This window comes from Grus americana, chromosome 2 (assembly GCF_028858705.1).
Source record: "Grus americana isolate bGruAme1 chromosome 2, bGruAme1.mat, whole genome shotgun sequence".
Taxonomy (NCBI): Eukaryota; Metazoa; Chordata; class Aves; order Gruiformes; family Gruidae; genus Grus; species Grus americana.
Genome location: NC_072853.1, coordinates 104538844 through 104563169, shown reverse-complemented (window position 1 = coordinate 104563169; position 24326 = coordinate 104538844). Strand labels below are relative to the sequence as shown.

Here is a 24326-nt window from a genome sequence, read left to right as displayed (position 1 = left end):
AGAAACATTTCCTTCCTGCCTTAGGTATCGTGTCCTTTTAGTAACCGGTTGCTCAAACAAAGTATTGGAGGCAAACATTACATAACATAACAAAATCCTCCCTTGAGGGAGGTGATTCTGCCCCTCTAACTCCACTCTCATGAGACCCCACCTGGCGTACTGCGTCCAGCTCTGGGTCCCCAGTACAAGAAAGGCATTGAGCTGTAGGAGCGAGTCCAGAGGAGGGCCGCGAAGATGATCAGAGGGCTGGAGCACCTCTCCTATGAGGACAGGCTGAGAGAGTTGGGGTTGCTCAGCCTGGAGAAGAGAAGGCTCTGGGGAGACCTAATTGTGGCCTTCCAGTACCTGACAGGGGGCCTTCAGGAAAGATGGTCAGGGACTGTTTATCAGGGAGTGTAGTGACAGGACAAGGGGTAATGGGTTTAAGCTGAAGGAGGGTCGATTTAGATTAGATGTTAGGAAGAAACTCTTTCCTGTGAGGGTGGTGAGGCACTGGAACAGGTTGTCCAGGGAGGTTGTGGAAGCCCCATCCCTAGAAGTGTTTAAGGCCAGGTTGGATGGGGCTTTGGGCAACCTGGTCTAGTGGAGGGTGTCCCTGCCCGTGTCAGGGCGGTTGGAACTAGATGATCTTTGAGGTCCCTTCCAACCCAAACCATTCTATGATTCTATGAAAGTGGCAGACTGGGAACATTGGGAACTCCCTCACACCTTTTTTTTTTTTTTTAAGATTTTTTTTTAAACAATCATCTTTTCTTAAACTCACATGCTAAATTAACACTCTGATGGGACAGCTGCAAAAATTGGTGCTGGCTATTCAGGATACAATGCTGCTCTTCAAAACAACCAGTAATTCAGTTACAGTACTTCTATGTAGAACAGCAGCAGTGTGCTGGGAGTGCTTGCATTGCGGAAAATGCTCGTGATGGACAGTAGGTAAGGTGCTAATATTACTCCTTATCAGAAGGGTACACACTTTAGCCATGGTCTTCCTGGCTACACTCTAACTCTGTCAACTGTAATCATCCTTCCTCAATTCCTCAATGAAACTGAATGGCTTTCTGTATTTGCTCCTTCAACCATAAAACTTTACTATCTAACAGCACTTCTTCCTAGAAAAGGCTGCCATAGAGATCTGGTTATGTAATTAAAATGTTCTGGGAGCCTTCAGAATCAGCACCAACATTAGCAATCTTAGCAAGTTTTTTAGAATTATTTATTTGCTGGTAACATCCGAACCTTTGTAAGGAATGAGAACCTAAAACTGACTATGAAACAGGGAAAAAAAATTCTCAAAAGGGAAAGCTTTTCCTTTTTGGGGGATTATACCAGGACTCCCTACCAAAATGATTTACTTTAAAAAAAAAAACAAAAAACCACCAAACAGAAAAAACAACAAACCATACTCCCCCCACAAAACAAAAAACACACAAGCAAACAAACAAACAACCCCCCATGGGAATACATGCATATGCACTAAAAAAAATGCAGAAGGTCAGGAACAGAGATCAAGCTTCAAAGAAAAATTTTGATTGCATTCATGTTTCTTCAGTTTAGCACGCACACACACACATGCACACACACACACAAAAAGTGATAAGCAACTCCACTTCAGTAAAGCCAGAAATTTTAATTAATCAGGGTGATGACTTTCAAAGGAGTGGTCTCCAGTAACACCACTTGGGTGTTTTAATCCTACAAGCCCTAACTCCATATATAGCACCCAAAACTTTGCACCAACTAGTAGTCTGGCTAGAGCTAGACCAAAATACATTAAGAAGGTGCCTTGTGTGTGACATCACTTCCAGGAACAATTTCAAATTTATAAGTTAAACCTGCCTAGCCTAGAACTAACTATGTCAAGAGACGACCACGTAGTGCCCAGCCTTAAGGGGCAGATCGGGTGTTGCACGCTTAGCATCTACAAGTGACCCTTTGTTCTCCTCCTCTGTAATATTAGCCCCTGCCCCCAGCCCCCAAACATTTCAAGACTCCAAGCAACTACAAGTCATGGGATCTAGTGGCCCGACTAACATGGCTTTCCACAAAGTTGAAAACAATGTGCCAACGCTTCTCTGAGAAAGAGTTTTACATTCCTATTGGTGGTGAAGACAAAACAGAATAGGGAAGATAGTACAGACTCACAAGAACTGGAGTTTCCCAAGTCAACCTTTTTTTTTTTTTTTTTTTTTTTTTAAAAAACAGGTTGAAGGAAGATGAAAAACTGCATCAAATGCAGCATGCTTCCATTTGCTAGTGTCACACCCTAAGCGGACAACATCTTAATTCTTTTAGTAGCTTTATACGCATAGGCAGATTAAATATAGCTTTTTTACAACATTCATGGTATATTAATCTACTTTATGAGAAATGATTTCTAGCTCATGTCCTTATTTTAGGAGTCAAACAGCGTACATACACACACACACACACACGCTCTGTTCCTATAAAATTTCCGCTCTAACTTCAGAACAGCAAGTTATTTTCTATTGTCTCTACAGGAACATAAAAGAAACATTGTGTTTTTCCTGCTGTAGTCATCATATACTGCAACCAGCCACCTGACCATCCTGGTGGCCCTGCACTGGGCTCGTTCCGATGTACCAATCTTTCTTCCACAGGGGAGTCCCAGACTGGGCACGGCACTCCAGATACAGTCTCACAAGTGCCAAACAGGAGGGCAAGATCACTTCCCTGGATCCGCTGGCTACACATTTATTCGTGCAGCCCAGGATGCGGCAATCCTTTCTTGCTGCCACAACTCGCTCACTGCAAGAACTCACTGCTGACTCACATTCAACTGGTTGTCCATCACAACCTCCAGAGCTGCTGCTTAGACAGTTGACCTGCTATCCAGCCCATACCTCACCGATTTGGTGAGGATGCAGCTGGGGCCAAGGCCTTGCCATAATCAAGGTATACTACACCCCTTTGCCCACAGTGCCAGTCATTTCATCATAGAAAGCAAGGAGGTCGATCAGGCATGACTTGCCTTTGGCAAATCCATGCTGGCTGCTCCAAATCAGCTTCGTGTCCTTTGTGTGTTGAGAAAGGGCTTCCAAGAGGATTTGCTTCACAACCTTCACAGGGACTGAGGTTATGCTGACTGGCCTGCAGTTACCTGGATCCTCCTTCTTGAGGACGTCTGTGATGTTTGCCTTTTTCCAGTCACTGGGAACCTCCCCCAGCTGCCACAGCCTTTTGAAGATGATACGGAGCTGCTCTGCAATGACATTGCCCAGCTCCTTCAGCACCCTTGGATGCATCCTACCTGGTCCCATGGACTCGTGTGTCTAATTGGCTCAAGCGATTCTTAACTCTCTCTTCCTTTACTGTGGGTACTGCTTCACACCCACAGACTCTGCTAGCAGGCTCAGGGACCTGGGAACCCTGAGGGCAAGCCCTACTGGTTGGAAAGGGAGGCAAAAGGCGGCATTCAGCATCTCTGCCTTTTCCATCTCTCTTGTCACTAGGTCCCCTGCCACACCGAGCAGCTAGCACACACTTCTGCTACCAGTGTACTTAAGAAGCCTCCCACGTTGTCCTTCACCTCCCTTGCTAGTCTCGACTCCTGCCGCACTTTGCCTTTCCTCACTCTGTTCCTTCATTCACAGGCTATAGTCCTCCCGCATAGTCTCTCCCCGCTTCCACCTCCTGGGTACTTCCTTTTCGTGTTTCAGCTCAGTCAAAAGTTCTGTGTTGATGCATGCTGGCCAGTTGCTATGCTTGTTTGCTTGACTTCCTGCACACGGGAATGGACCATTCTTGTGCTCTGAGGGAGCTGTCTTGAAGATCAATGAGCTCTCCAGGGCAGTTTCCTGTGGTAAACCAAACAGGCCAAGATCTGCCCTTCTTAAGTCCAGCTTTGTAATTCTGTTGTTCATCTTGCTCACCCCTCTCAGGAGCTTAAATTTTACAGTCACCTGGTTGCTGCAGACAAGGCTGCCTCATCCTTTTCATCTTAATCATCTTCTATTTCAATCCATGGAAAACAAGAGACAATGTATACATTGATATTTAACGGTTTAGAAACTACTTGCTTGTTAATCAGTAAAATGGTGTAGTTTTATAACTAATACAGATTTCACATAGCTGCTTTTATAAATGAGAAACAGGCAATTTTAAATGATGGTGCAATATGATGAAATTAGGCTGACTTGAAAAAAAAAGAAGAGAGAAGATGAAGAGAAAGAAAAAAAAAAAAAAAGAGGCATAACCCCCTCTAAAAACCCATGAGTCAAGGTACCATACCACAGCTCTACTTCTACTCTAAACCAGTAGAAGTCCCTGTAGTCCACAAGTGGCATATGCCACGAAGAGCACAAAGTGTCCAAATACCAAGCAATTTGCTATATACTACTGTATGTCATATAATATATATATACTTCAGCTAGGAAATTAATCACCCACCACTGTATCTATAGGTTTTCATGTCATGTCTACTCACACAAAAAGGTGTTTTTAAAATCATAATCAGCATACATTATTAAGCGTACAGAACTCATCCATTTTACATGCACAAAGCAAGCCTGCATAACAGCAGGTGAATCTAAATCCATCTTTCTTCTCATAAGTGATCACTGTTTTACTTTTAGAATTTATGCCACTTAGAAGGGGGAGAAGAGTGACTTTGGTTTTTTAAATAAAAAGCCTTTCAAGGAAAAGTGTAAGAAGCAACATTACACTTGGCTTCTTGGACAAGAAAGGAAATTGGATCTTAATTTCAATTAAAATAAAGTATAGATGATGTGGTAAAGAACCCTTTCTGTTGTAACTTACCTACATTTCTATCTATAACTGCACTACTTCACAATTTGCCTGGGAGAGATTTATTAGCACTGATTATGCTCTGCATAGCATTCTATATCCACTTAAAACTTATTTCCTGATGCAGACATATTAAAGTACATGAGTTAACTGTTATGCCTACTTCATGCATAAAGTAGGATTACACAAATCAGATTCTATGTCACTATTAAAATAATGTCTCCAGTAGAGAAGTAAAACAAAACTATGTGCTTCATTTATATATAAAGAGCACTCTATACCTATTTACATATTTAAAAAATTTAAGGGAGGCTTCAGTAAAATCTGTTAAATACAAATTACTTCAGAGAAACCTCATGGAGAGATATTTGTTTTAAATGAGTATGGGTGTCAAAGTACTATTCCTTTCAAATATATTAAGAAAGCGAGAAGTATCACAATTGTTCAATACAAATTAAAAACAACAATTATATTATCGTTGGCAAACTGGGAAAGTATGTACTCATTCTTGTCAAGAGTTATCTTGCCAGCTGCTCAGAGCAAACATTATCCATCTTAATTCTTCCACAGTCTTGCAGCAATAGTGAACTTCTGCTGAATTAAGACCCAGCTGGTCTCAGGTGGGAGCACTCCTGTAGAGACCTGACTGATCCAGTCTGTGGGAACTAGGCTAAACAGCTGACTATGCAAGATGTACTAAGGATAGAATATGGGTGGAACTACTCAAAAGTCAGGGCATAATAAAGTGTGTTGTGAAGATTCTCCATGGGAACAAAACCTTCCTTTCTCTAAAAGATGGAGGAGAATTTTCTGGCCCTTAGAACACATGGCTTCCTCAGCAACAAGAAAACATGTCAAAGCAAAATAAGAAACTATTAATGGAATTTGAGAGGACAATTATGCTTTCACTTGATCTTTTACCAAAAATATTGTAGAGGGCGGGGAGTAAGGTATATTTACAAAGCTTCTGTAGATTAACTAGTTTTCAATAACAATCCAGTATAGAACCACAAAAACTTGTTTAAAATTTAACACATAGTAACATCAAAACAAACAAATGTTTCCATGGAGACAACTACCTAAATAAATGCTCACAATGGATCCAAGGCATGACGTCACCCAGGCCTGCCTGCAACCATAGTAACATGCCAGTGTAAACAGAAATATTTTTATTTTTCTATCTAATAATGTCATAGAATTAGCAGTTTTATGGCAGTGCTTAAACCATATTCTTGCAGTGCTGAGTGGTAACACTTCTAAAATAAGAACAGAGGTATTTATATCATGGCTATTACTATTACCATATTAACTACATACAACAAGTGGAGTATGCGTGTGGCATAACTAACATATCAAATTTCCCAGAGCAGTTGTTGACCCCAAAAAACAAAGAAATTTATGTTCCTAAGGCAACATGCCAGAATGCTGGTCAGAGATCAGTAACATCTATTCTTCTTGGGTATTCTGCTTTCCTTAATACAAAGACACTGAAGAGTTCTTAGATTGTTGTGTCTCACTGTCTTGCTGGATTAAGAAGAGTGTAGCCACATGTTGCTTTTCATACCAAATGCAGAACACTTCTGTGCCCTTCTCCTATGTCACCAATGAGCTTGCTTTCTCCAAAGCAAAAAGATTCACTAAACACATATTTGCACTCTGCAAGCACAATGCAAGACACACAGCCTACAAACTTCTGCAACCCTGGAAGAGTAACATAAAAGAAACAGTCAGTCAATGAGGAAAATTTCCAAGAAGGAAGCAATTGTTTCAGCTACTGAAAAGATACCCATAGAATTCTCATTCTCATGAAAACCATCCATTTTGAAATGCTATTGCATGTGTGCAGGCTGTATGTCTCTAAATCCAGTAGACTCAGATTGCATTATCACTCTTGATTTACGAAATATAAAAGAAAGATGTCTACATAAGGTTCAGATAGTATGTGAGAAATGAATGTTTGGATTCTTCTAATATTGCCAAGATATTTAAAGTAAAACCCTACATTTTAGCAGAAGCCTGAGCTAGAGGGAAATTGAAGTTATTATCATTATAAAAATGGTGAAATACTATTTTTGGTCCTGTCGTGAAAATTTCACACACGGTAGTTTATGAAAACTTTCCTTCTCATACAATACAATTGTGACTTATCCTTGTTTTCAAGTATGGCAGTGAATTCAGGGACCAGTTAAAAAAAAAAATTACCTCCAACAAAGTATTTTCAGGCTTTTTTTTTTTTTTTTAACAATGATATGAGCAGGTTTTTCAGAGAAGGGGTTGCCTCATTTTTGCCATTTAAAGTGACAAAGCTATCCTGATACCAACTGGCAAAAGAGATTTTTACATAACTAAGCAAGGAGCTAGCTTTGAAATGAAAATTTACCCTGCAACCATTGTGCTACTGTTGTATGCTGTCCAATGAACATATGAAGAAAAGAGTCCAACATCTCAAGTTTTGACTGTGAAACTATAAAATACAGTAAGGAAAGCTTACTACATAATTGCATTTAGTTATGTACACTTTTGTTGGTTTTGCTGCATTTTTAATAGATTTCATTCAGAAGATATTGTAAAACTTTGTCATTCACTCTTCACAATTTCTTTTGCATTTCCAAGTGCAACATGCATAGAAAGATAATGATACCATATGAGATGTGTTTATTGTATGTTTTTATAACCTAACACCCCCCCTCCCCCCAAACTTTACTTTTTTACTTGTTATAGAAACAGTAGTCTATACCAACTGTATTCATGCAATCCTAATACTTGGCATAAACGTAGGTGGTTTTCCTCTGACCTCTAGGGATGCAATTTACACATAATCGTACACATGGCTACTCTCACAAGTGGGCTTTGGCTTTTCATTTCAAGTAATTCCATTGCAAAATTCATTGCTGCTTAGTTTCTTGTATTTTCTGGGCTGACTATAGAAAGTTTTTAAAATAGAAAAGGAAAAGAAAGGCAAAAAAGATGTCTATTAAATCAATTTTTAACACACAACAACTTATATTACAATCCACCAAATTGGAAGGATTTGTGTGACCCTTAAGGACCTACAGACTACTGTTAAACAAAAATACTTGGGGTGGGGGATCACCCAATTTACATCTTTTCTTAGTAACTATTCTTTCATGTCTACTACTGTGCATTCTTTGCTTTAGACTATTCCTTCTTATCCCAAAGTACATACAAATGTTGTGATTACATGAAGGCCTTTTATGCAAGATAAATAGACAAATTACACTTCAGTCTGATCTAACATCCTCATGCAGACAGAAAACAGCATTCTATACTTACTTTCTTATTTGTAACAAAGGTTCATCAGAATTTCCTCAACCTATATAACAACATAACCTTAATAAACTAATCTCTGAAAGACAGGGGTTGTTGAGTCTATAAAAATGTTCATTACTTGTCAGGATTGAACTGATAAAATCTCTCCTGCTGCAGAGAAAGTTACCAATCAGAGAATAAAACACTATCTTTCAGTAGCTCTTAGGTAAACATACATGTTACTAATTTTCCTGTTACTTTGTTTATCCAGACTATCAGCAACACATAGTTCCTATCTATTTTGCTAGTGTCCGTAGCAGAACAATAAATAAATGAAGCCCGGGAAAGTTAGCAAGATGACAAACATGGGCTTTATACATAGACATACTAATTTATAAATTCAAAGAACAATTCTACTAAATTAATTTTCTAGTGTTTCAACAACACATGCTATTGTCATAAACTATAGCTGGTTAGAAAACAAACCCGGCTAAACACAGTGGCTTCCCAGACCCAACAGAAAACCTGTTTGGAAGTCCTACCACAATGATAGATAGCAATTGTAGTTGGGTATGACAAACATGTCATCTTATCTTTGTGTGTGTTCCCTGGCCAAACTACAGCTGCCAAGATTCACCAGCCCCATCTCACTGAACCAGTATGGCTAACCATAAACATCTGAGGCCAAAGTCCATCTTGTGAGATGCAGTCTAGCTGACAACAGTGAAGTACAGAGCCTTCTGATACCCATAAGCATAACTCTTATCAAGGCATGGAAGCAGTGCTATGCACTTTCTGTGGAGCTGGAGATTCTTTTACAGTATTTAATGTTTTTCATTTAACACGGATGGGGAAAAACATGGGTCGTCAAAAAACCTTAGTGCTCTGCTGGGAAAAAGCTGCCTGTAAAATGGAAATGAGTACGAGTTTATTTTGTGAGTATGCCTGTTTCGATGCACCCCCAAATCTATCATTATGCTTTTAGCTTAGGGTTAAATGCAAAGCAAAAGAGAAAGCAAGGAAAAGCATTTGGCTGAACATGCTTGAGAAACCCTGTATACTCAGCCTATGCATAAGCCTCCTAAGTTAGAGCATATTACTAACACTTGAGTAACTAGAGCCATTAAATCTTCCCTTCTTAAAACATTATATGTGAAATAAATGTGATGTAGACTAAAAAGAATTGCTGACGTATGCTCTCAACAATAAAAATGGAAAAAAAAAGCCCAACACTTCAGAAAATGTGGAAGTAGACCTACTGAAAGAATGCACATGAAAAAACAGACCTTCCTAATAAAGATAGCAAATTTCAGCTATTGTAAGCTTCCCTATCTGCCATTTAAACCATATTAATTTAAAAATACAATAATTTTAAAAGAGAAGAATGGATAAAATACATATGTATATGTACAGGTGAGGAATGAGCAAGTAATTAATAAACAAGATTAAAATGCTTTTGCATTTGATGCAGTTATCTTCTAAACTATTATGTACTAGACAGAGAGAGGAAAGATGGCATGCTTCCTCCAAGAGAACTGACAACACTTCACAGCGGTCATGGGAGAGAGGTCTGAGAAACTGATGAACAGGCATCTCCCCACAGAGGCAGAAACAAGAACCCCCGAGCTGAGCTGAGATTGCTGAACAACCGCAAGGAGGTATGTTGACATTCACCTTGAGCCTCAGATCCTGGTCACCTCACAACTCATTCCTGCAGAACGGGACTGGATTCCTTCTACCCCAGTAGGCACCAAAACTGATACTTCATTGTATCTGCAAAAGTTGTACAATTGTTCATGTCATATCACGGGGTTGTCCTATCACTAACTTGCCCAGATACTGACATGAGAAAGTAGTGCTAAGATTTCCTGTAATGATAGATACAGACAAATTTAAGTCAATGAAAGCTCAAGAAAATTTTAAAATAAATTCTAGCATTATCTATCATAGATCAAGAAAGAAACAAATAACCTTACAGCCTAAACATCCATTTCAAATAAGCTAGTTCACTGATAGTATACCTAACTCTGGCAACACAACTTCCAAAAAATGCAAGTAGGACTCAAAGAGAAAGTGGACTGATACAAGAACAGGAGAGCTGCAGTGTGCATATATAGTGTTTTCAATTGCCTAGGTAATATCCCTGAGGGGAAAAGAAACAAAGAACGAAAGAAGTCAAATAAGTAATGTCATTCTAACTGTGCATGTTACACTGGGCAGCCTTTCAAGATCAAGGGCCTTTTCTTCTCTGCCTTTCTATGCTTTGATGCAATCGAAAGGGTCACTGCTTGTAGCACATTTTCCGAACTACCCTTCTACGCCACTCAGTTTGCATATCGTCCTGCCCTCCCCAGCATTACATCACAGTAGTTGAGAGCATAAGCCAAACAAATGTTCTGACAAGCTACAATTAAGGGACCTTCCTTAAAGCATATTCCTCAACACAATGACGTGTGAGACTTTTACCAGTTACTCTGGTAATAAAAAGCAGAAAATACATGATCCTCCAATCAGACACCAGGGGGAAGGGGAAAGTGAAAATGATCCAATTCCACACATAAAGCGAGAACAAAAAAAAAAAAAATTATTTGGGGCTTCATACAGAATATGCCAGAACAGTTCAATATCTTCCCTTGGATTTGACAAGTTTCTGGATCAAGACTGCCTAGGTTTTCAATCTGGGGAGAAGGTTTCACTAAAGCTCCAATCTGCTCACAAGAATAAGCTAGGACCACCAAGATAATCTTAACCAATTAATCACAGCCATGGGTCTGCATCACAAATTCACCATCATTTTGGCATGGCCCTACACTTTAAACTTGAGTAGGTGTTGTGCTGGACATCAGGACTGCTGTTAGAATAATGGCTTTTAGTACATATCCCACTTTAGCCTCAGTCCACCAAGGCTGAGTTTTGGCAAGATGTAAAACTACATCCTGACTTCATTCAGATATCCTTCAGGAAACATTCACATCCTTTACTGCAGTCAAAAAAATATGTTTCTTGGAATAGCCTGCATTTGTTCTGATCACATCATACCACTTCATACAGCACAATACCTGAATACTGAAGTCAGTTTAAGATAGCAGGCTAGAAGCTGAAAGCTGTATATTCAGATAAGGCAATACAGTTTCATAAAGGAACAAGAAAGAGATTGATTGTGACAAAGACGTACAGTGCTTCAGAAGATAAATTTAGATGATATCTACAAAACATGATGAGAAGACAAGGAAATTATGGCAGAAAGGAACTTACTTGATTTTACTGAAGACAATGTCAACATCTGTGATTGTCACATTCTTCCCATCTATCACATGGCAGTCCTTACATAGCTTTGACCAGTTCTTCCCATGCATTTCTTTTCCTGTAGCTCTTGTATCACCATGGATGGCAAATTTTCTAAAGGCCTCTTCCAGAGCACTTATTTCTCCTGCCATAGCTCCCTCATGGGAGCTGTTTGAATCACAGGATAACCGTTTTGCTGCTCGGTCCTTTGCTGGATCTGAAGGAGACTTTGGAGGAGTCTTATTCACAGGTTTTGTCAACTTCACTTTATTGTCAGTCATTGTGCTACAAAGAAGAGGAGGATAAACTCATTACATTAATTTGCACTAGTTTACTTTCTGTTAAGCTACAGGCTACAGTCCATGTCACAACATATGAAGAATAAGTGGTCTATAAAGTCAGCAAGAACTCAGTGCCCTCCACCACCAAACAATAGTCTATACATAGAATTATGTAACTCTCTGCCGACCTAGAAAAAAAGTCTAGCATAATAATAAAAGAGTCAGGGAAAGAACATTCCAAAATAGGGCACAAACCTAATTTCACCATCATTACATCTCTTTCACCACAATCACTCTACTGATTTGAATAAAAGTATGCCCTTTACGTTGTAGGCATTACTACCTACTTTTATTTCTGAAGGAAAAATAAACAGCCCTTTATTTTCTGGACTGTGGCTTTTAAATTATTTTTTATTGAACAATGATATATTTTTAAGGTGCAGCAAAAATATTAATGTTACAACCCTTATGTTATATAATGTAGGGGCTAACAAGTAAGGAAGCCTCAGAAATGCTTAGACAAGTCTCTCCGGTTAACAAAACCATTTCTTTCTTTCCACAGCTGTAGCTGTGGAATTCATTTGGCATGAACACATCCATGATGCAGGAGCACTGAGAAGGGATGTCATTACTGCAGAGAACAACTTTCAGATTACCCTATGTTCAGATTACCCTATGTTCACATAGGATAGCTTTGCCTTCTTTTAAAAGAAACCTTAAACTGAGCAACAGAATGCTAAAGTTATTTTTATGTGTCTTCATAAAGGAGAAAACCCCTAACATGCCAGAAGCATGCCATAGAAGCCTTTGCCTTCTGCCCATCCACTCTTAGCTTGGCACATGAGTAAGAGGCACTGAAAAGCCTAGGGAAAGCATAGACTGTGAGCCTGTCCCAACAGCTACATGCACGCTGTTGCCCAGACTCACATCTGTGGTGCTGCAACAAATTTTAACCCATAAAGAGGTGCTTCAGGTATCAGAAGTTTGGCAAATACTGGATAAGTGTTGGAAAGCCCACCATACTTACCTTGTCCATTCTTCTAAAGTCACAGCTGTACATGGTATGTGACTAACACATGCAAAGATTGGTATGTATGTCTGCTTAAGGTTTTAACTAACTACAGATAGAAGTTCTTTTGGCTTATATATTGTACTTCACTACAAGCTCCTCAGCAATGGAAACAATTTTAGAATTCTACCTCTTCCAATATTGCATAACCTCTGTCACTTGACCAACCAAGGCATACCCTTTCCTGGATACTGCAACAGCACTAACCGTAACTAAGTGCTGTGCAACAGTTATTGTTAAGCTTCATGATTAGAAACAACTTTTTAACAAAAACTATAGTAAAGGACCTTTGTCCTTTACATTTGAGCACATGCAGCACCGTACTACTATATTTTTGAAAACATTCCAGTAAATTGTTAAAAACCTTGTTCTATCTTAAGCCTGAGGATCCTTCTGTTTTGTTTAGACCGTCAGCACAAGTTTTGGCCAAGAAACAAAAATGCTAAATTAAAATTAAAATGACAGGAATTTACTAACTGTAGCCTGAGACTTATATGTGCACCTATGAAATAAAAAGAAAAGCACAGAGGGGGGAAAAAAGAGTTTGAAAATTTAAAGTTCATTAAAAAGTTAAAAAGGTAACCAATGCCCATTTCTATTTCATTTGCACCCTGCCTGCTCTGCAAAGAACAGCAAATTTACCTCAATAAACTTTTCTGAAAGTCTCCCAACACTGAAACTCCAAAACAATAAGCACCCACACCAAAACAGTGTCTAGATCAGTCTAAACTGTCTGATTCATCAGGCTACACACAAGCAGTGCTACCAAAACAGTGGTGACAGAACATAAGAAGAAATCAAAACCACTGCTGACACAATCTATGCAAGAGAGAATTACATTAGAAATCAGATCATGAAGATCTATCATCTACCTCCTTCTTCAAGGAAGCTTGGCTTCCAAAAGCAGAAGTCTCTTCCAAGCTTGCACCATTTCAAATCCACTGGAGCTGGAAACTAGAACCAGAAATTTTTCAAACTAACTTGCTAGAGAAAGACAGGCAGACAGTACACATCAGCAAAAAGCAAAGTCTGTATTTTAATGTCTGTATAGGATATTAAAATACAAAGTTACTTCTGTAAGCAAGCAACAGGACAAAAGAAGGTGGAGATCTGCTACAGTAAGGTATGTACAGCTCATATAATTTTGCAATTTTATCTTGTGCCAAATAAACCTTCCAAGAGATTTTTGGGAATAGTCCCCTCTTGCTCTTAGCAATTTCGTCAAGAAGCTATCCTCACTGTGAATATCCTTGAAAGATACAACAATCGCACAGTTTACAAACTAGAAGAAAGTGTCTGTGCCGCTCTATCTCATCTGAAATTAGAAAAAATAACCATATGCCTACATTTTTAAGTATCTCCTGAATAAAATCTTTCTTTAAGCCAGCGTCAGTGCCTTGCTGGCCAACTTTGCCTAATCACATTTCACCCATAACTCAACTTTGTACAGCACAGTAGAAATGTGTTTTAAAAAGCAACGAGTCATTTCAAATCATTAGCTGAAATGCACACTTTAAAGGATTCTGATTTTCTGATTCGTGTGATTTTTAAAATGATTACATTATTTTTTGGTCGTACTACTGCCTTATGTTGTCTTCAATATGATAGCTATTATCTATTGAAAATATTTTTACTTTCAGTTGCTAATAAATTGAAAGTTTATACACTTGGTATAGGAAAAATGCTTAAGGGACATATTTGGCCTTAAGAAAGATTGTTCACTTCTAGACTTAGTTCTCTTAGATATCAATAACTAAACTTTGTAATGGGGTGCTTTGAGCAGCTCTGGGCCAGGGAGGAAACAGGACACACACTATAGAAAAGGCTTCAGTTTTGAATAGCAAAATCTGGTATTGTGTTGGGTTTTGTGTGGCAAGGTTTTGGTAGTGGGGGGGCTACAGGGGTGGCTTCTGTGAGAAGCTGCTAGAAGCTTCCCCTGTGTCTGACAGAGCCAATGCCAGCCGGCTCCAAGACGGACCTGCCGCTGGCCAAGGCCAAGCCAATCAGCACCTCTGTGATAACATATTTAAGGAGAAAAACAGTTAGAGAGCTTTTGCAGTCGGAGAGAGGAGTGAGAAGATGTAAGAAACTCTGCAGACGCCAAGGTCAGTGCAGATGGAGGGGGAGGAGGAGCTCCAGGCGCCGGAACAGAGATCCCCCTGCAGCCCGTGGAGAAGACCATGGTGAAGCAGGCTGTCCCCCTGCAGCCCATGGAGGAAGGATGAGGGGGTGTAGAGATTCCACCTGCAGCCCGTGGAGGACCCCACGCTGGAGGAGGTGGAGGCACCTGAAGGAGGCTGTGGCCTGTGGGAAGCCCACGCTGGAGCAAGTTCCTGGCCAGACCGGTGGATCCGTGCAGAGTAATAAATTAGATGAATTCCCTCTCTAAGTTCGGTCTGTTTTGCTCGTGACAACAATTAGTGAGTGAGCTCTCCCTGTCCTTATCTCGACCCACAAGCATTTCATTATACCTTTTCTCCCCTGTCTAGTAAATGAGGGGAATGAGAGAGCGGCTCTGGTGGGCACCTGGCCTCCAGCCAGGGTCAACCCACCACAGGTATGCAAAGCAGATTCATTTCAAAGAAATCCTCACCATCTAAAGTAGAAGATTAAAGATAGATTAAAACTAGGGCTCTGCTGTGGTTGCCAAAAATTGTCATGGATACTCCTTTTCTTGTTGAACCATAATTACAGTTTACTTGTTAAAATATCACATAATAGCATGAAATTTACTAGAAAGTAGCTACCTGGTTTATGAAAATACTGACCTAATCTCAACTTAAAATTTTCTTTCTTAACACTACAAACACACTCTGAAAGAAATATATTCATTAATAAACTATATTAGAAGGTAAAGAACAGGATATGCATAACACAGGATATGAAATCAGATTTTAATGGGGTCAGCTGCTGAGATTGATGAATTTGGAGAAAAGATTCAACAGCACAATGGCACAGTTGCAATGCAGTAATGGTATTACTAACATCTACTCTTTCCTGTAATTCTTGCCTTTACATAGGCCAACTTTATTTCCCACGCACAACACCTAGCTCCATTGCAACTTGCAACATGACTCCACAAGACCCCATAGTTATGCTTACACTGAGCATCAGGGTCCTCCTCTAGCTAAAATCCAAGTCTGCAGTGCAAATTCCTCATCTTGAGCCCAAAGACAGTAACTTGAATAGAACAGCCCTAAAATGGAATATCTGCTCAAGTTCTCAATCTTAGCCCTGATCCCTCCGTAAGTTCTTAACCCCTTCTACCATATGCCCCAGACAACTAAGCAGGAAAAAAAAAAACAAAAACAAAAAACCAACCAACCAAACAAAAACCCCGACCAAACCTACAAATTCTATGCTTGACTTCCTTCTGTTCTGCAGTTCCTTTAGCTGTTGTTTTTACGCAAACTCCATGGTTCTGTTTTGCTTACAGTCACACCATAGAGTTTTGGCCACAAGGTAGAGTCGAGATGGTACCCTAACTATACCCTAAATATCCACCAAAATATAATCCAAAACAGATTCCCCAGACAGTCTTTCTGCACCCTCCTTGCCACCCAGCAATTCTGTTGTACATTTTGTCTCTGTGATCTGTTAAGTGAGAAGGGCAAGTAGGTAATCCATAGCATAAACCCTAGACTTATAAGCAATGATACTGTTCTACTATTTGCAAAATGTCACCAGCAGGTTAAAAAAAACCCAAACTTTCAAGCACTGTATTTCATTTTTGCTAGTCCTTAAGCCAAGTATGAGTATGCAGGCTTTCCAACACTCTTGCTCTTTGTAACAGGTATTCAGACCAAAAAATTCCTTAGCTCACAGGAAAATTTCATCCAACTGATCTCCCTTGCATCCTTACCTTCCAAAGGGGGGAAAATAGAACAGATTAATTTGCAAAAGCTTCTATACATCTATTTAGTTGGCCAAGAAAAATAGGATTCTATATTCAGTCAGATAGCATCTCTCATGCATATGATCACATCAGACATTTGAATGAATGCTCAAGAGAAGAGTAGCCAGGAATCTACTGATTTTATTAAGAACTAGAAATAGAGTATGGGGAAAGGAGAGAGATGGTGGACCCCTTGCAATGCAGTTAACACAGCTAGCAAGCTGAGATAAGTCTGGTATTACATAAAGATTTGAAGAATAATATTTTCTTAACATTAACAATTTTACTTCTGTTTTAACCTCAAAATAAGCTTCCTGTTTCTGAGCCATTCTCTCATAAAGGCATCAGCTTCAACCTCTCCACACCTACATTCCCAGCTCCTCAGCCTAGCCAAACTACCAGCCTTCCTAAAAATACTTCTTAGATGGTCTTAAACCTGAAAGGTCATTGGCTTTTAGAAAATAGGCATACTACAAAGAATTCTGCCCACAGGCACACAACTTAGTAGTTTTATGTTAATTGTTAACTTCCATTCTCCTGGTAATCCTTCCTGCACATCAAGTGTTGGTAAGCATGCAAGTGCCTAAGGAGTAATTTTTATCAGAATCTGTTTCTGCACTGTTGGTGGAACTTATCCACTGCATCACAAATAGTTGCCATCCAGAATTTCTTAAGACCTTCCAGCCAATTCAAGTGAAAAATAAAGCAACTTTTCAATGAGAATGAGAGGTGCTATTCTGATGAGTGAATTGGGTTCATAACATTATCGAACTGTGCCAGGCATTTGAATTTGTCTGACTGCATCTGTGTTATTTTAGTACTTGATCTATCTTCCCTATGTTTTAAAAATGTTACAGAATTACAGTTAAAGGGAATTCTCACTTATTTTCTGTCTGTAATTATTTATGCCAAAAAAAAACCAGCAGAGACAAAGTACAGCAGATGGAATCTTTTCCCCACATTTCTGCATAAACATTCAAGATGAGGGAAGGGATAAACAGCTGGAGAAATGCGACATCCTCCCAATAAATTGCAATGCTTTAGACAATGCTCTTAAAGCTTCCCTTAAGCTTCCTTCACAGCTATCAGTAGGAACCAGAGTTAAGGCATTTCTCTTCTGAGTTCTACTCCAGGCATATTTCTCCACATGTGATGCTCAAGTGAATGAGAGTCATACATTTTCCCAAGCATATAACACAGAAGAAAAACGAGCAGAGAACACTGCAGACCAAGCAAAGCTAACACAACTCTATCTACATTTAAACCCATCTTTACTTAAAGAAAATTAAATCATTTCACAGGCTTTATGAAGAACTGCATGGCTGAACCTCTAGTTCTCTTAAGAATATACCTGTATCTAGGACTATGGACAAGGGCAAGGCTGGCTAGATTATATGGCTACATTAAGACCTTCAGCAGGACACACACAGAGTAACAAAAACGGTGGTCGCTCAAGTTGTCCAATGTTTCTCCTTAGCAAAACAGTATTTCAGATTGTGATAAAGTTACATGCATTCTTAAGGAACAGCCTTAGAAAACATATTATCAAGTACAGAGATTATTTTGACTGCTGACAAATGGCTGTTACTGTTCTATTTCGAAAAACTATTGCTATCTGCCTAAGTAGTTACTGCTACATTATCACTTTTATATAAAACTAGGTTTAGTTCTTTGTAAATTACATTCCTCCATTACAAAGAACCACTTCATAAAATATCACCTATTTATGCATAAATGAAGCATCTATACACAGATACACACACTTTTATCAGCAACAGTTCTATTACAGCTTTTTTCTTTTAAAAGATGCACATGTTCACCTGACAACATTAAAACTACACAAAAACTCTTTATCTAACAATAACTCTTAACTAGCTCTACAATATACTGTAATACCACCATGTCACTTACCCAAGGTTTCTACTATGAAGGCAAAAGCATAAATACAGGCATCCACCACACATTTTCAGCATTGATGAACTCTTATCATGCATTTTTTTCCATTATGCAACTATCACATTTGAGGATTCCACTTACTAAGTATTCATCCTGAGCTCTGCTGGGCTGCTGTTGGTGGTAGATGAAGAAATAATCTGGACACAAATATTCCACAATTCCACACACAGGCAAGGATACTAGGCAGTGTCTAGAACAGCCTTCACAAAAGAAAGTGAATACATCACTGATTAAAGCACAACAAAAGAGGAGCCTCAACTGTTTAGATGAGTTATTTTTTCATGGTGCCTCACCAAAATTAAAAAAAATAAAGGACATGGGAATCACAGATTCAAAAAGACCTGGAGACAACAGCTGCTTTCCATAGTATTTAGTCATACAATTAATTTACAGCTCCAAATAACATGCTGAGCCTATCATCACTTTAGGATTAGTTGAATTCCCCGACTTGTAACATTATAATTGTAGTTTCCTTAGCCTTGTTTCTTCATACACTACACATTGTCCTCTCCCACCACCCCCATCCAGAACAGACTACTAATCTGAACTTCCATAGAACCCTTTCAAAATATTTCTGCAAAAGCCATGAGTAATGAAGATCCACCCCACGAAAGGAGATCAGAGATTGTACAGCAAGGACATCACTTAAAAAAACCAAAACAGTAAGACAGGGGGCTTTGTGTACCACCTATAGGTAAAAATATCAAGATAACCAAGCTGATGCTATTGACAGGGATAGAATTAGATCAAAGAAAACTTGAGCTAACAGAGACTTACGGGCCTTGAAAGCACTGTAAGATTTAACAGTCGCAAAGCATCACCGCTGATCAAAGAACTGGAGATGGTGTAAGAGCTACAAAATCATGAGACAAGATGTTTCACCATGACAGACTTAAAGAATTCCGCAAATATAATTTGTCAGGTGATTGAAGTCACTTGAGTGAGGTATCCAAATACCTTTGCAAAGAAACTGCATCACATACTAAATGGCTCTTTACTGTCAAAGATATAAAAAAAACCTCTACAGCTAAAAATTCAGGCTACACCAATGCAAATTAGAAATAAGACTTCCTTAGAGAGAGACAGTCAACCATGGGAAATACTAGAGGTAACTTCTAAGAATAGCTGCAAATACTTCACGTTGACATCTGCACATTAAACTTCATTTAATACATAAGATACATTTAGTCAAGCATCTCTGAAAGACAGACTTTTATCAAATATATGTTATTGGTCTCAGATAACTAACTGAAAATAACGCATACATGAGTCAGATTAGATTCTGTAAAGATCCCTTATGTTCTTAAAGTCTGCTGCTTCAGTTTTGTCTGAATCCAAAAAAATAAACTAACCTCTAAGTACAATTTTTTTTTTTTCAACTACCCACAGCTCAGCACAAAACAGGAGGGGAATACTTCCCTTGCTAAATCATCAGTAAGTTCTTTCACATCTATAAGCTCCTGTAGGATGAACTGTTTGGGTACTGGTCCTTCTGACAGTGAAATCAGATGAGACAGGCGGATGCAGATTTGCTTTTAATTTAAAAATAAGCAGTCATCAACAATGAAAGAATGCTTTTGTGAGCAAGACCTCTTAGCATTTGAATTTCCATTGCAAGAATTTCCTTAGCCCTGATCCAGCAGAACACCATTCCTCAACTGCACATTTAAGAATTTGTTTGAGCTGCATCCCTCAGAGATTCAAGCAAAAAAATTAAGATCAAGGACATAACAGTTTTAGGTTTTTCTGTGCTCATTTTGTCAAATGCTCCAATATTTGAACACTGACACACAAGCATATTCTTAAGATTATCCAAACTGGGCAAGAATTAACTTAATAAGATTATTTAAGACAGTTGTACTTCAGATTCATTTTTGTGTTTTCATCTGCCACATAATGCATTGAATCTTGAATGCTTGGTCTGTATACTCTTGGTTTTCCATCCAGGACAAGGTAAGTTTATATCACACACTCAGGACATTAAGAGGCAGAGGAAAGATGAGGAGGAAAAGAAAAAGAAGGAACCTTAAGACAACTGGCAAGAGTAACAACCTAGGCTTCTCTACATCTGCCTTAGAGTCCTGATATAGTTAAGATTCCTTCTTAGCAAGAGCACACTGAATTGCCCACCCACTACACATAACAATAGAAAAAAACTTCCCATCTGTTTTGATGGACCACTGTGAGCCAACAAAAATGACCAGCACAAAAAATCAGTCTGTTCTGCTATGTCAGCACTTGAGATAAACAGTCAGAAAAAGTGCCCTGAAACCTGAACAGGCTATTTGCACTTGTCCTGTACTACATGTACAGGCCCTGTGTACTTAAAGACCATATTTATATTGGGGTATTTTACCAATAACATTCTCTCAATGTACAGTTACTTTCACTACTATTGCAAAGTATCCCAATAGCCAGACTACACTGCAATGGGAAATTCTTGCAGTACTTCTATGTATGGACAATTTGGGGTGGGCAGGGCATTCACTAAGAACTTTCTGCTGAAGATGTATTTGTTACTACGTATTTTTTGTAGGTTTGGGGACACCAGGGAGACAAGAGGAAGAAAGAGCTAGAACAGCTTTCAGAAAACATTGGTGAAAAGGAAAAGCAATGTGACTTTTTTCCTTTATAACACTGATTTTGAAATGAAAACTCCATTTCAATTTTTTTTTTCTAAATTACCTTAAATTTAAAGAATGGTAAAAAATAAGTATAGCCTGAAGATAAAATGTTTCATATTGGGTTGAAGCAGGCTTTTTAATTTTATTTCAACTTTCAGCATTTAGTCATGTTAAATACATTTAAAAATGCCCCCAAACCAAGCTGCTATTCACATGTCCCAAGAGTGCCCTTTGATACCAGAACTTCCCTCAGAGAACTGCATGATTCTTACATTAAGTTCTACAATTGCCTTTGCTCTAACATACAAGAAAGAGAAAATAGATAGCTGGATAAAGCACACACATGTACCAATGTATTCTTCTTAACAACAGCTGCAGTCCCTTTTTTTGTACCACTTACAGTATCTTGTTCTGTATTTTGGATCATAATATTTTGGGGGCCAGGCCCAAGTTTTTGTTCCACGGTTATATTGCACCTAACACATTAGTTAAGGTCCCTGATCACAGCTCCCAGACACTATGGCAATACAAACAGTAAGCAAAATATTTCTTTTCAACTAACTGGCAGAGGCACCTAAAAGCACTTATGCCCATAGTAGATATGCCAGTACGGCAGAGAAACAACTAGGGGTGCAAATTATCTACCTGTGTTTAATTTCAGTTACACACCATAAAAATGTGGGGTTTTTTGGAGGGAGGAAAAAAAACCCTGTTTGTTGCTTGCTGAAAAGAGTCCATTTAATTTATGCAAGGGCTGCAAACAGTATGTATATACAAACAGAAAGGACATGACATGATCAAGGGACTACACCACAGGAAAGACTGTTCCTGTAAGTTTTTCTTCATATAGTGATACAGGCTTGTGAATACAGTCACGTTCTCACACTGAAGACTTACATAATCAAAGTATGCAAAGCAAGAAAAATATCTGATATTATTTTAATTTGCATCTTAGCTTATCATCTGAGAGCAAATTATCAAACTTCAACACTGTATGGTTTATTCTCTAAAGCATTCTGAGATATATTAAGTACAATTAATTACCTCTACCTATAATCAAAATACACTAGTCTTAACTGCCTGTCTCCCTCCTTAAAAGAATCATCTTCTTCCCCTCCCCACCCCAAATTAAGCTCATGGTACAAGAAGTAAAAATAATTTCTACCATACTGCTGCCTATAGAAAGTAATTGGAATGAATATATCTACTGTAAAAATTATATAAAAATACATTCTTTTTCACCACAGTCAATTCACAATTTAAATTAGGCACAGAAACAACTACTTGCTACATTTCCATTTATAAAGATCTTTTCTTACATTTACAAGGGTCAAGTGCAAGCACTGCAGGAGATTCCTGTGTGAACTTTATCTGCAATTTGATCCTTGCGTGGCATGCTGTCTAAGCATTACCCTGTACTATGATTTAATACTGGACATATACTTTAGCAGTTACAAATGATGGACCATTAAAGGCATATGACTGTGACCCAGACAGGTACAAAAGCATTCAAACCAGCATTTTATTTTGGTTTTGAGAGGGGCGAGGTTGAGTTGGGGTAAGGCCTGTAAAACAATAATTTGAAAAAGAAGTGGCTCATCATTAAAAGAATGGCCATTGACATTTTACAAATAAATAAATTCTATACAAACAGTCATGCTATTTTAAGCCTAAGACTGTGAAAGTGTATAGGTATCTCTCTATTTCCCCCCCAGGTCTTCACAGCACTAGAGGAAAAAAACACCAAACCTTAATGCTTCATTATCATGCTAACACTTGCCCACCTTCTAAAGCATGCTATTTAATGAAACTAGTTGAGAAAACAGTATGAAGGCTCAGTAAAAGTCAGTGAAAACAGTCTCATATGATGTGTTTCTTTTTGGGCTGGGGGTTGGGTTTTGCCCCTCCTTTTCTTTTCTTTTTAAATAAATATAAGCAGTTATGCAATCCTTTGTAAAATCTGAAAGAATTTCCCCCCCAAACCTGCTCATGTAGACCCTGCAAAACATGAATAGGGAAACTGCTTGTCAGCAGCATATACTGCAAGATTCAAAGCTGTCAACGTTTAAGACGCACACTTTTCACATGTGTGCTCAGCACCTTGTAGCACACACCCAGCTTCCCATGGAAGAATTTCACCCAGGTACAAGAGCTTTTACACAGGATTGAAGAAATACTTGCAACCACCACTGATTGGGGGGGAGGGTGTAAAGGGGGAGTGGGGGTGTATTTATTTTCAAGCTAGCTAGTCAGAGTCACCGATTAATTTGCAGCATTTTGTCTCATCGCGTTTTTCATCCTAGAGTACTGTACTTGGCTTTATATCTGCGGGTGTTGCACTGCAGTCCCTAAATAGTCTCCTACACCTGATGCTGGTTTTCATGGAGGACGCCATATAGGCGCGGTTCTCAGATACAAAGCCCCTTCAGCTAACACTTGGGCATTTAAAAAAAAAAAAAAAAGCAAATCGTCTTTATCCATCAATCTCCATAAAAGGGGACCGCTTGATCTGCACAAGAATACAAGCTGCAGCGGCTGAGGCTTTGGTGTCGCCTCTACATAATAGCTAACAGCAGAACATTTGGTGTGTGCGCAAGGTGAATCTTCCCCCCAGCTCCTTCGGGAGATGTCCGCAGGCAGAGCCGGGCTTATGAGCAGCCAGCATCGCTCATCCATAGACCTGCTGCTGCATCGCCGCAACAGCCGGGAAATAGTCTGCCTAGCTCCGCACAGGTTGCGGCCGCGCGTCCCCTCCCCGATGGCGGCGGGAGATGCGGCTGCCGGGGCCCATCCCGATGGGCAGGCAAAGGAGAGCAGCTCTGTACCGAGCCCCTCTCCCCGCCGGTCCCTTCCCCAGGGCTCTCGCAGGACAGCAGGAGGGGCGCAGAAGAACGGGGGAGACAGCGAGGGGTTAATCCTGCGGAGGAAAGCTGCTGCTGCTGCTGTTGCTGCTGCTGCCGCCTTTTCCCGCAGCCTCCCGCAGACGTTACATAACGGCAGGGCGCTGCGCGCCGCTCCGGTGAGGGCGGGCCGCTGGTCGCACAGCGGCACCGGGGGCCGCCAGCCCGGGGTAGCTCCGCTAACGCGCCCGCTCCCCCCCTCCCTGCGTCTTCGTTAACCAAATAGAAAGCAATTAGCCAGCGCGTTAAAAGGGGGGGGACATGGGAAGAAAAAAACCCACC

General features: G+C 39.5%; 1 protein-coding gene across 4 annotated transcripts in view; it reads right to left on the bottom strand.

The window, feature by feature from the left end:
* The window catches only part of TPPP (tubulin polymerization promoting protein), an 80281-nt gene that overhangs the window by 55766 nt on the left and 189 nt on the right, over positions 1 to 24326 (bottom strand). For 2 of the 4 annotated variants that reach the window (XM_054818176.1, XM_054818174.1), the window contains exons 2-3: positions 18602 to 18720; positions 11290 to 11604 (exon numbers count right to left, since the gene is read on the bottom strand). In XM_054818176.1, coding sequence (XP_054674151.1) covers positions 11290 to 11604; positions 18602 to 18612 — 326 coding nt within the window. In that variant the 5' untranslated portion in view covers positions 18613 to 18720. Of the gene's footprint in view, positions 1 to 11289; positions 11605 to 18601; positions 18721 to 19297; positions 19321 to 24326 lie in introns of those variants that run through there. The other 2 variants (XM_054818175.1, XM_054818178.1) reach the window with 2 other exon arrangements.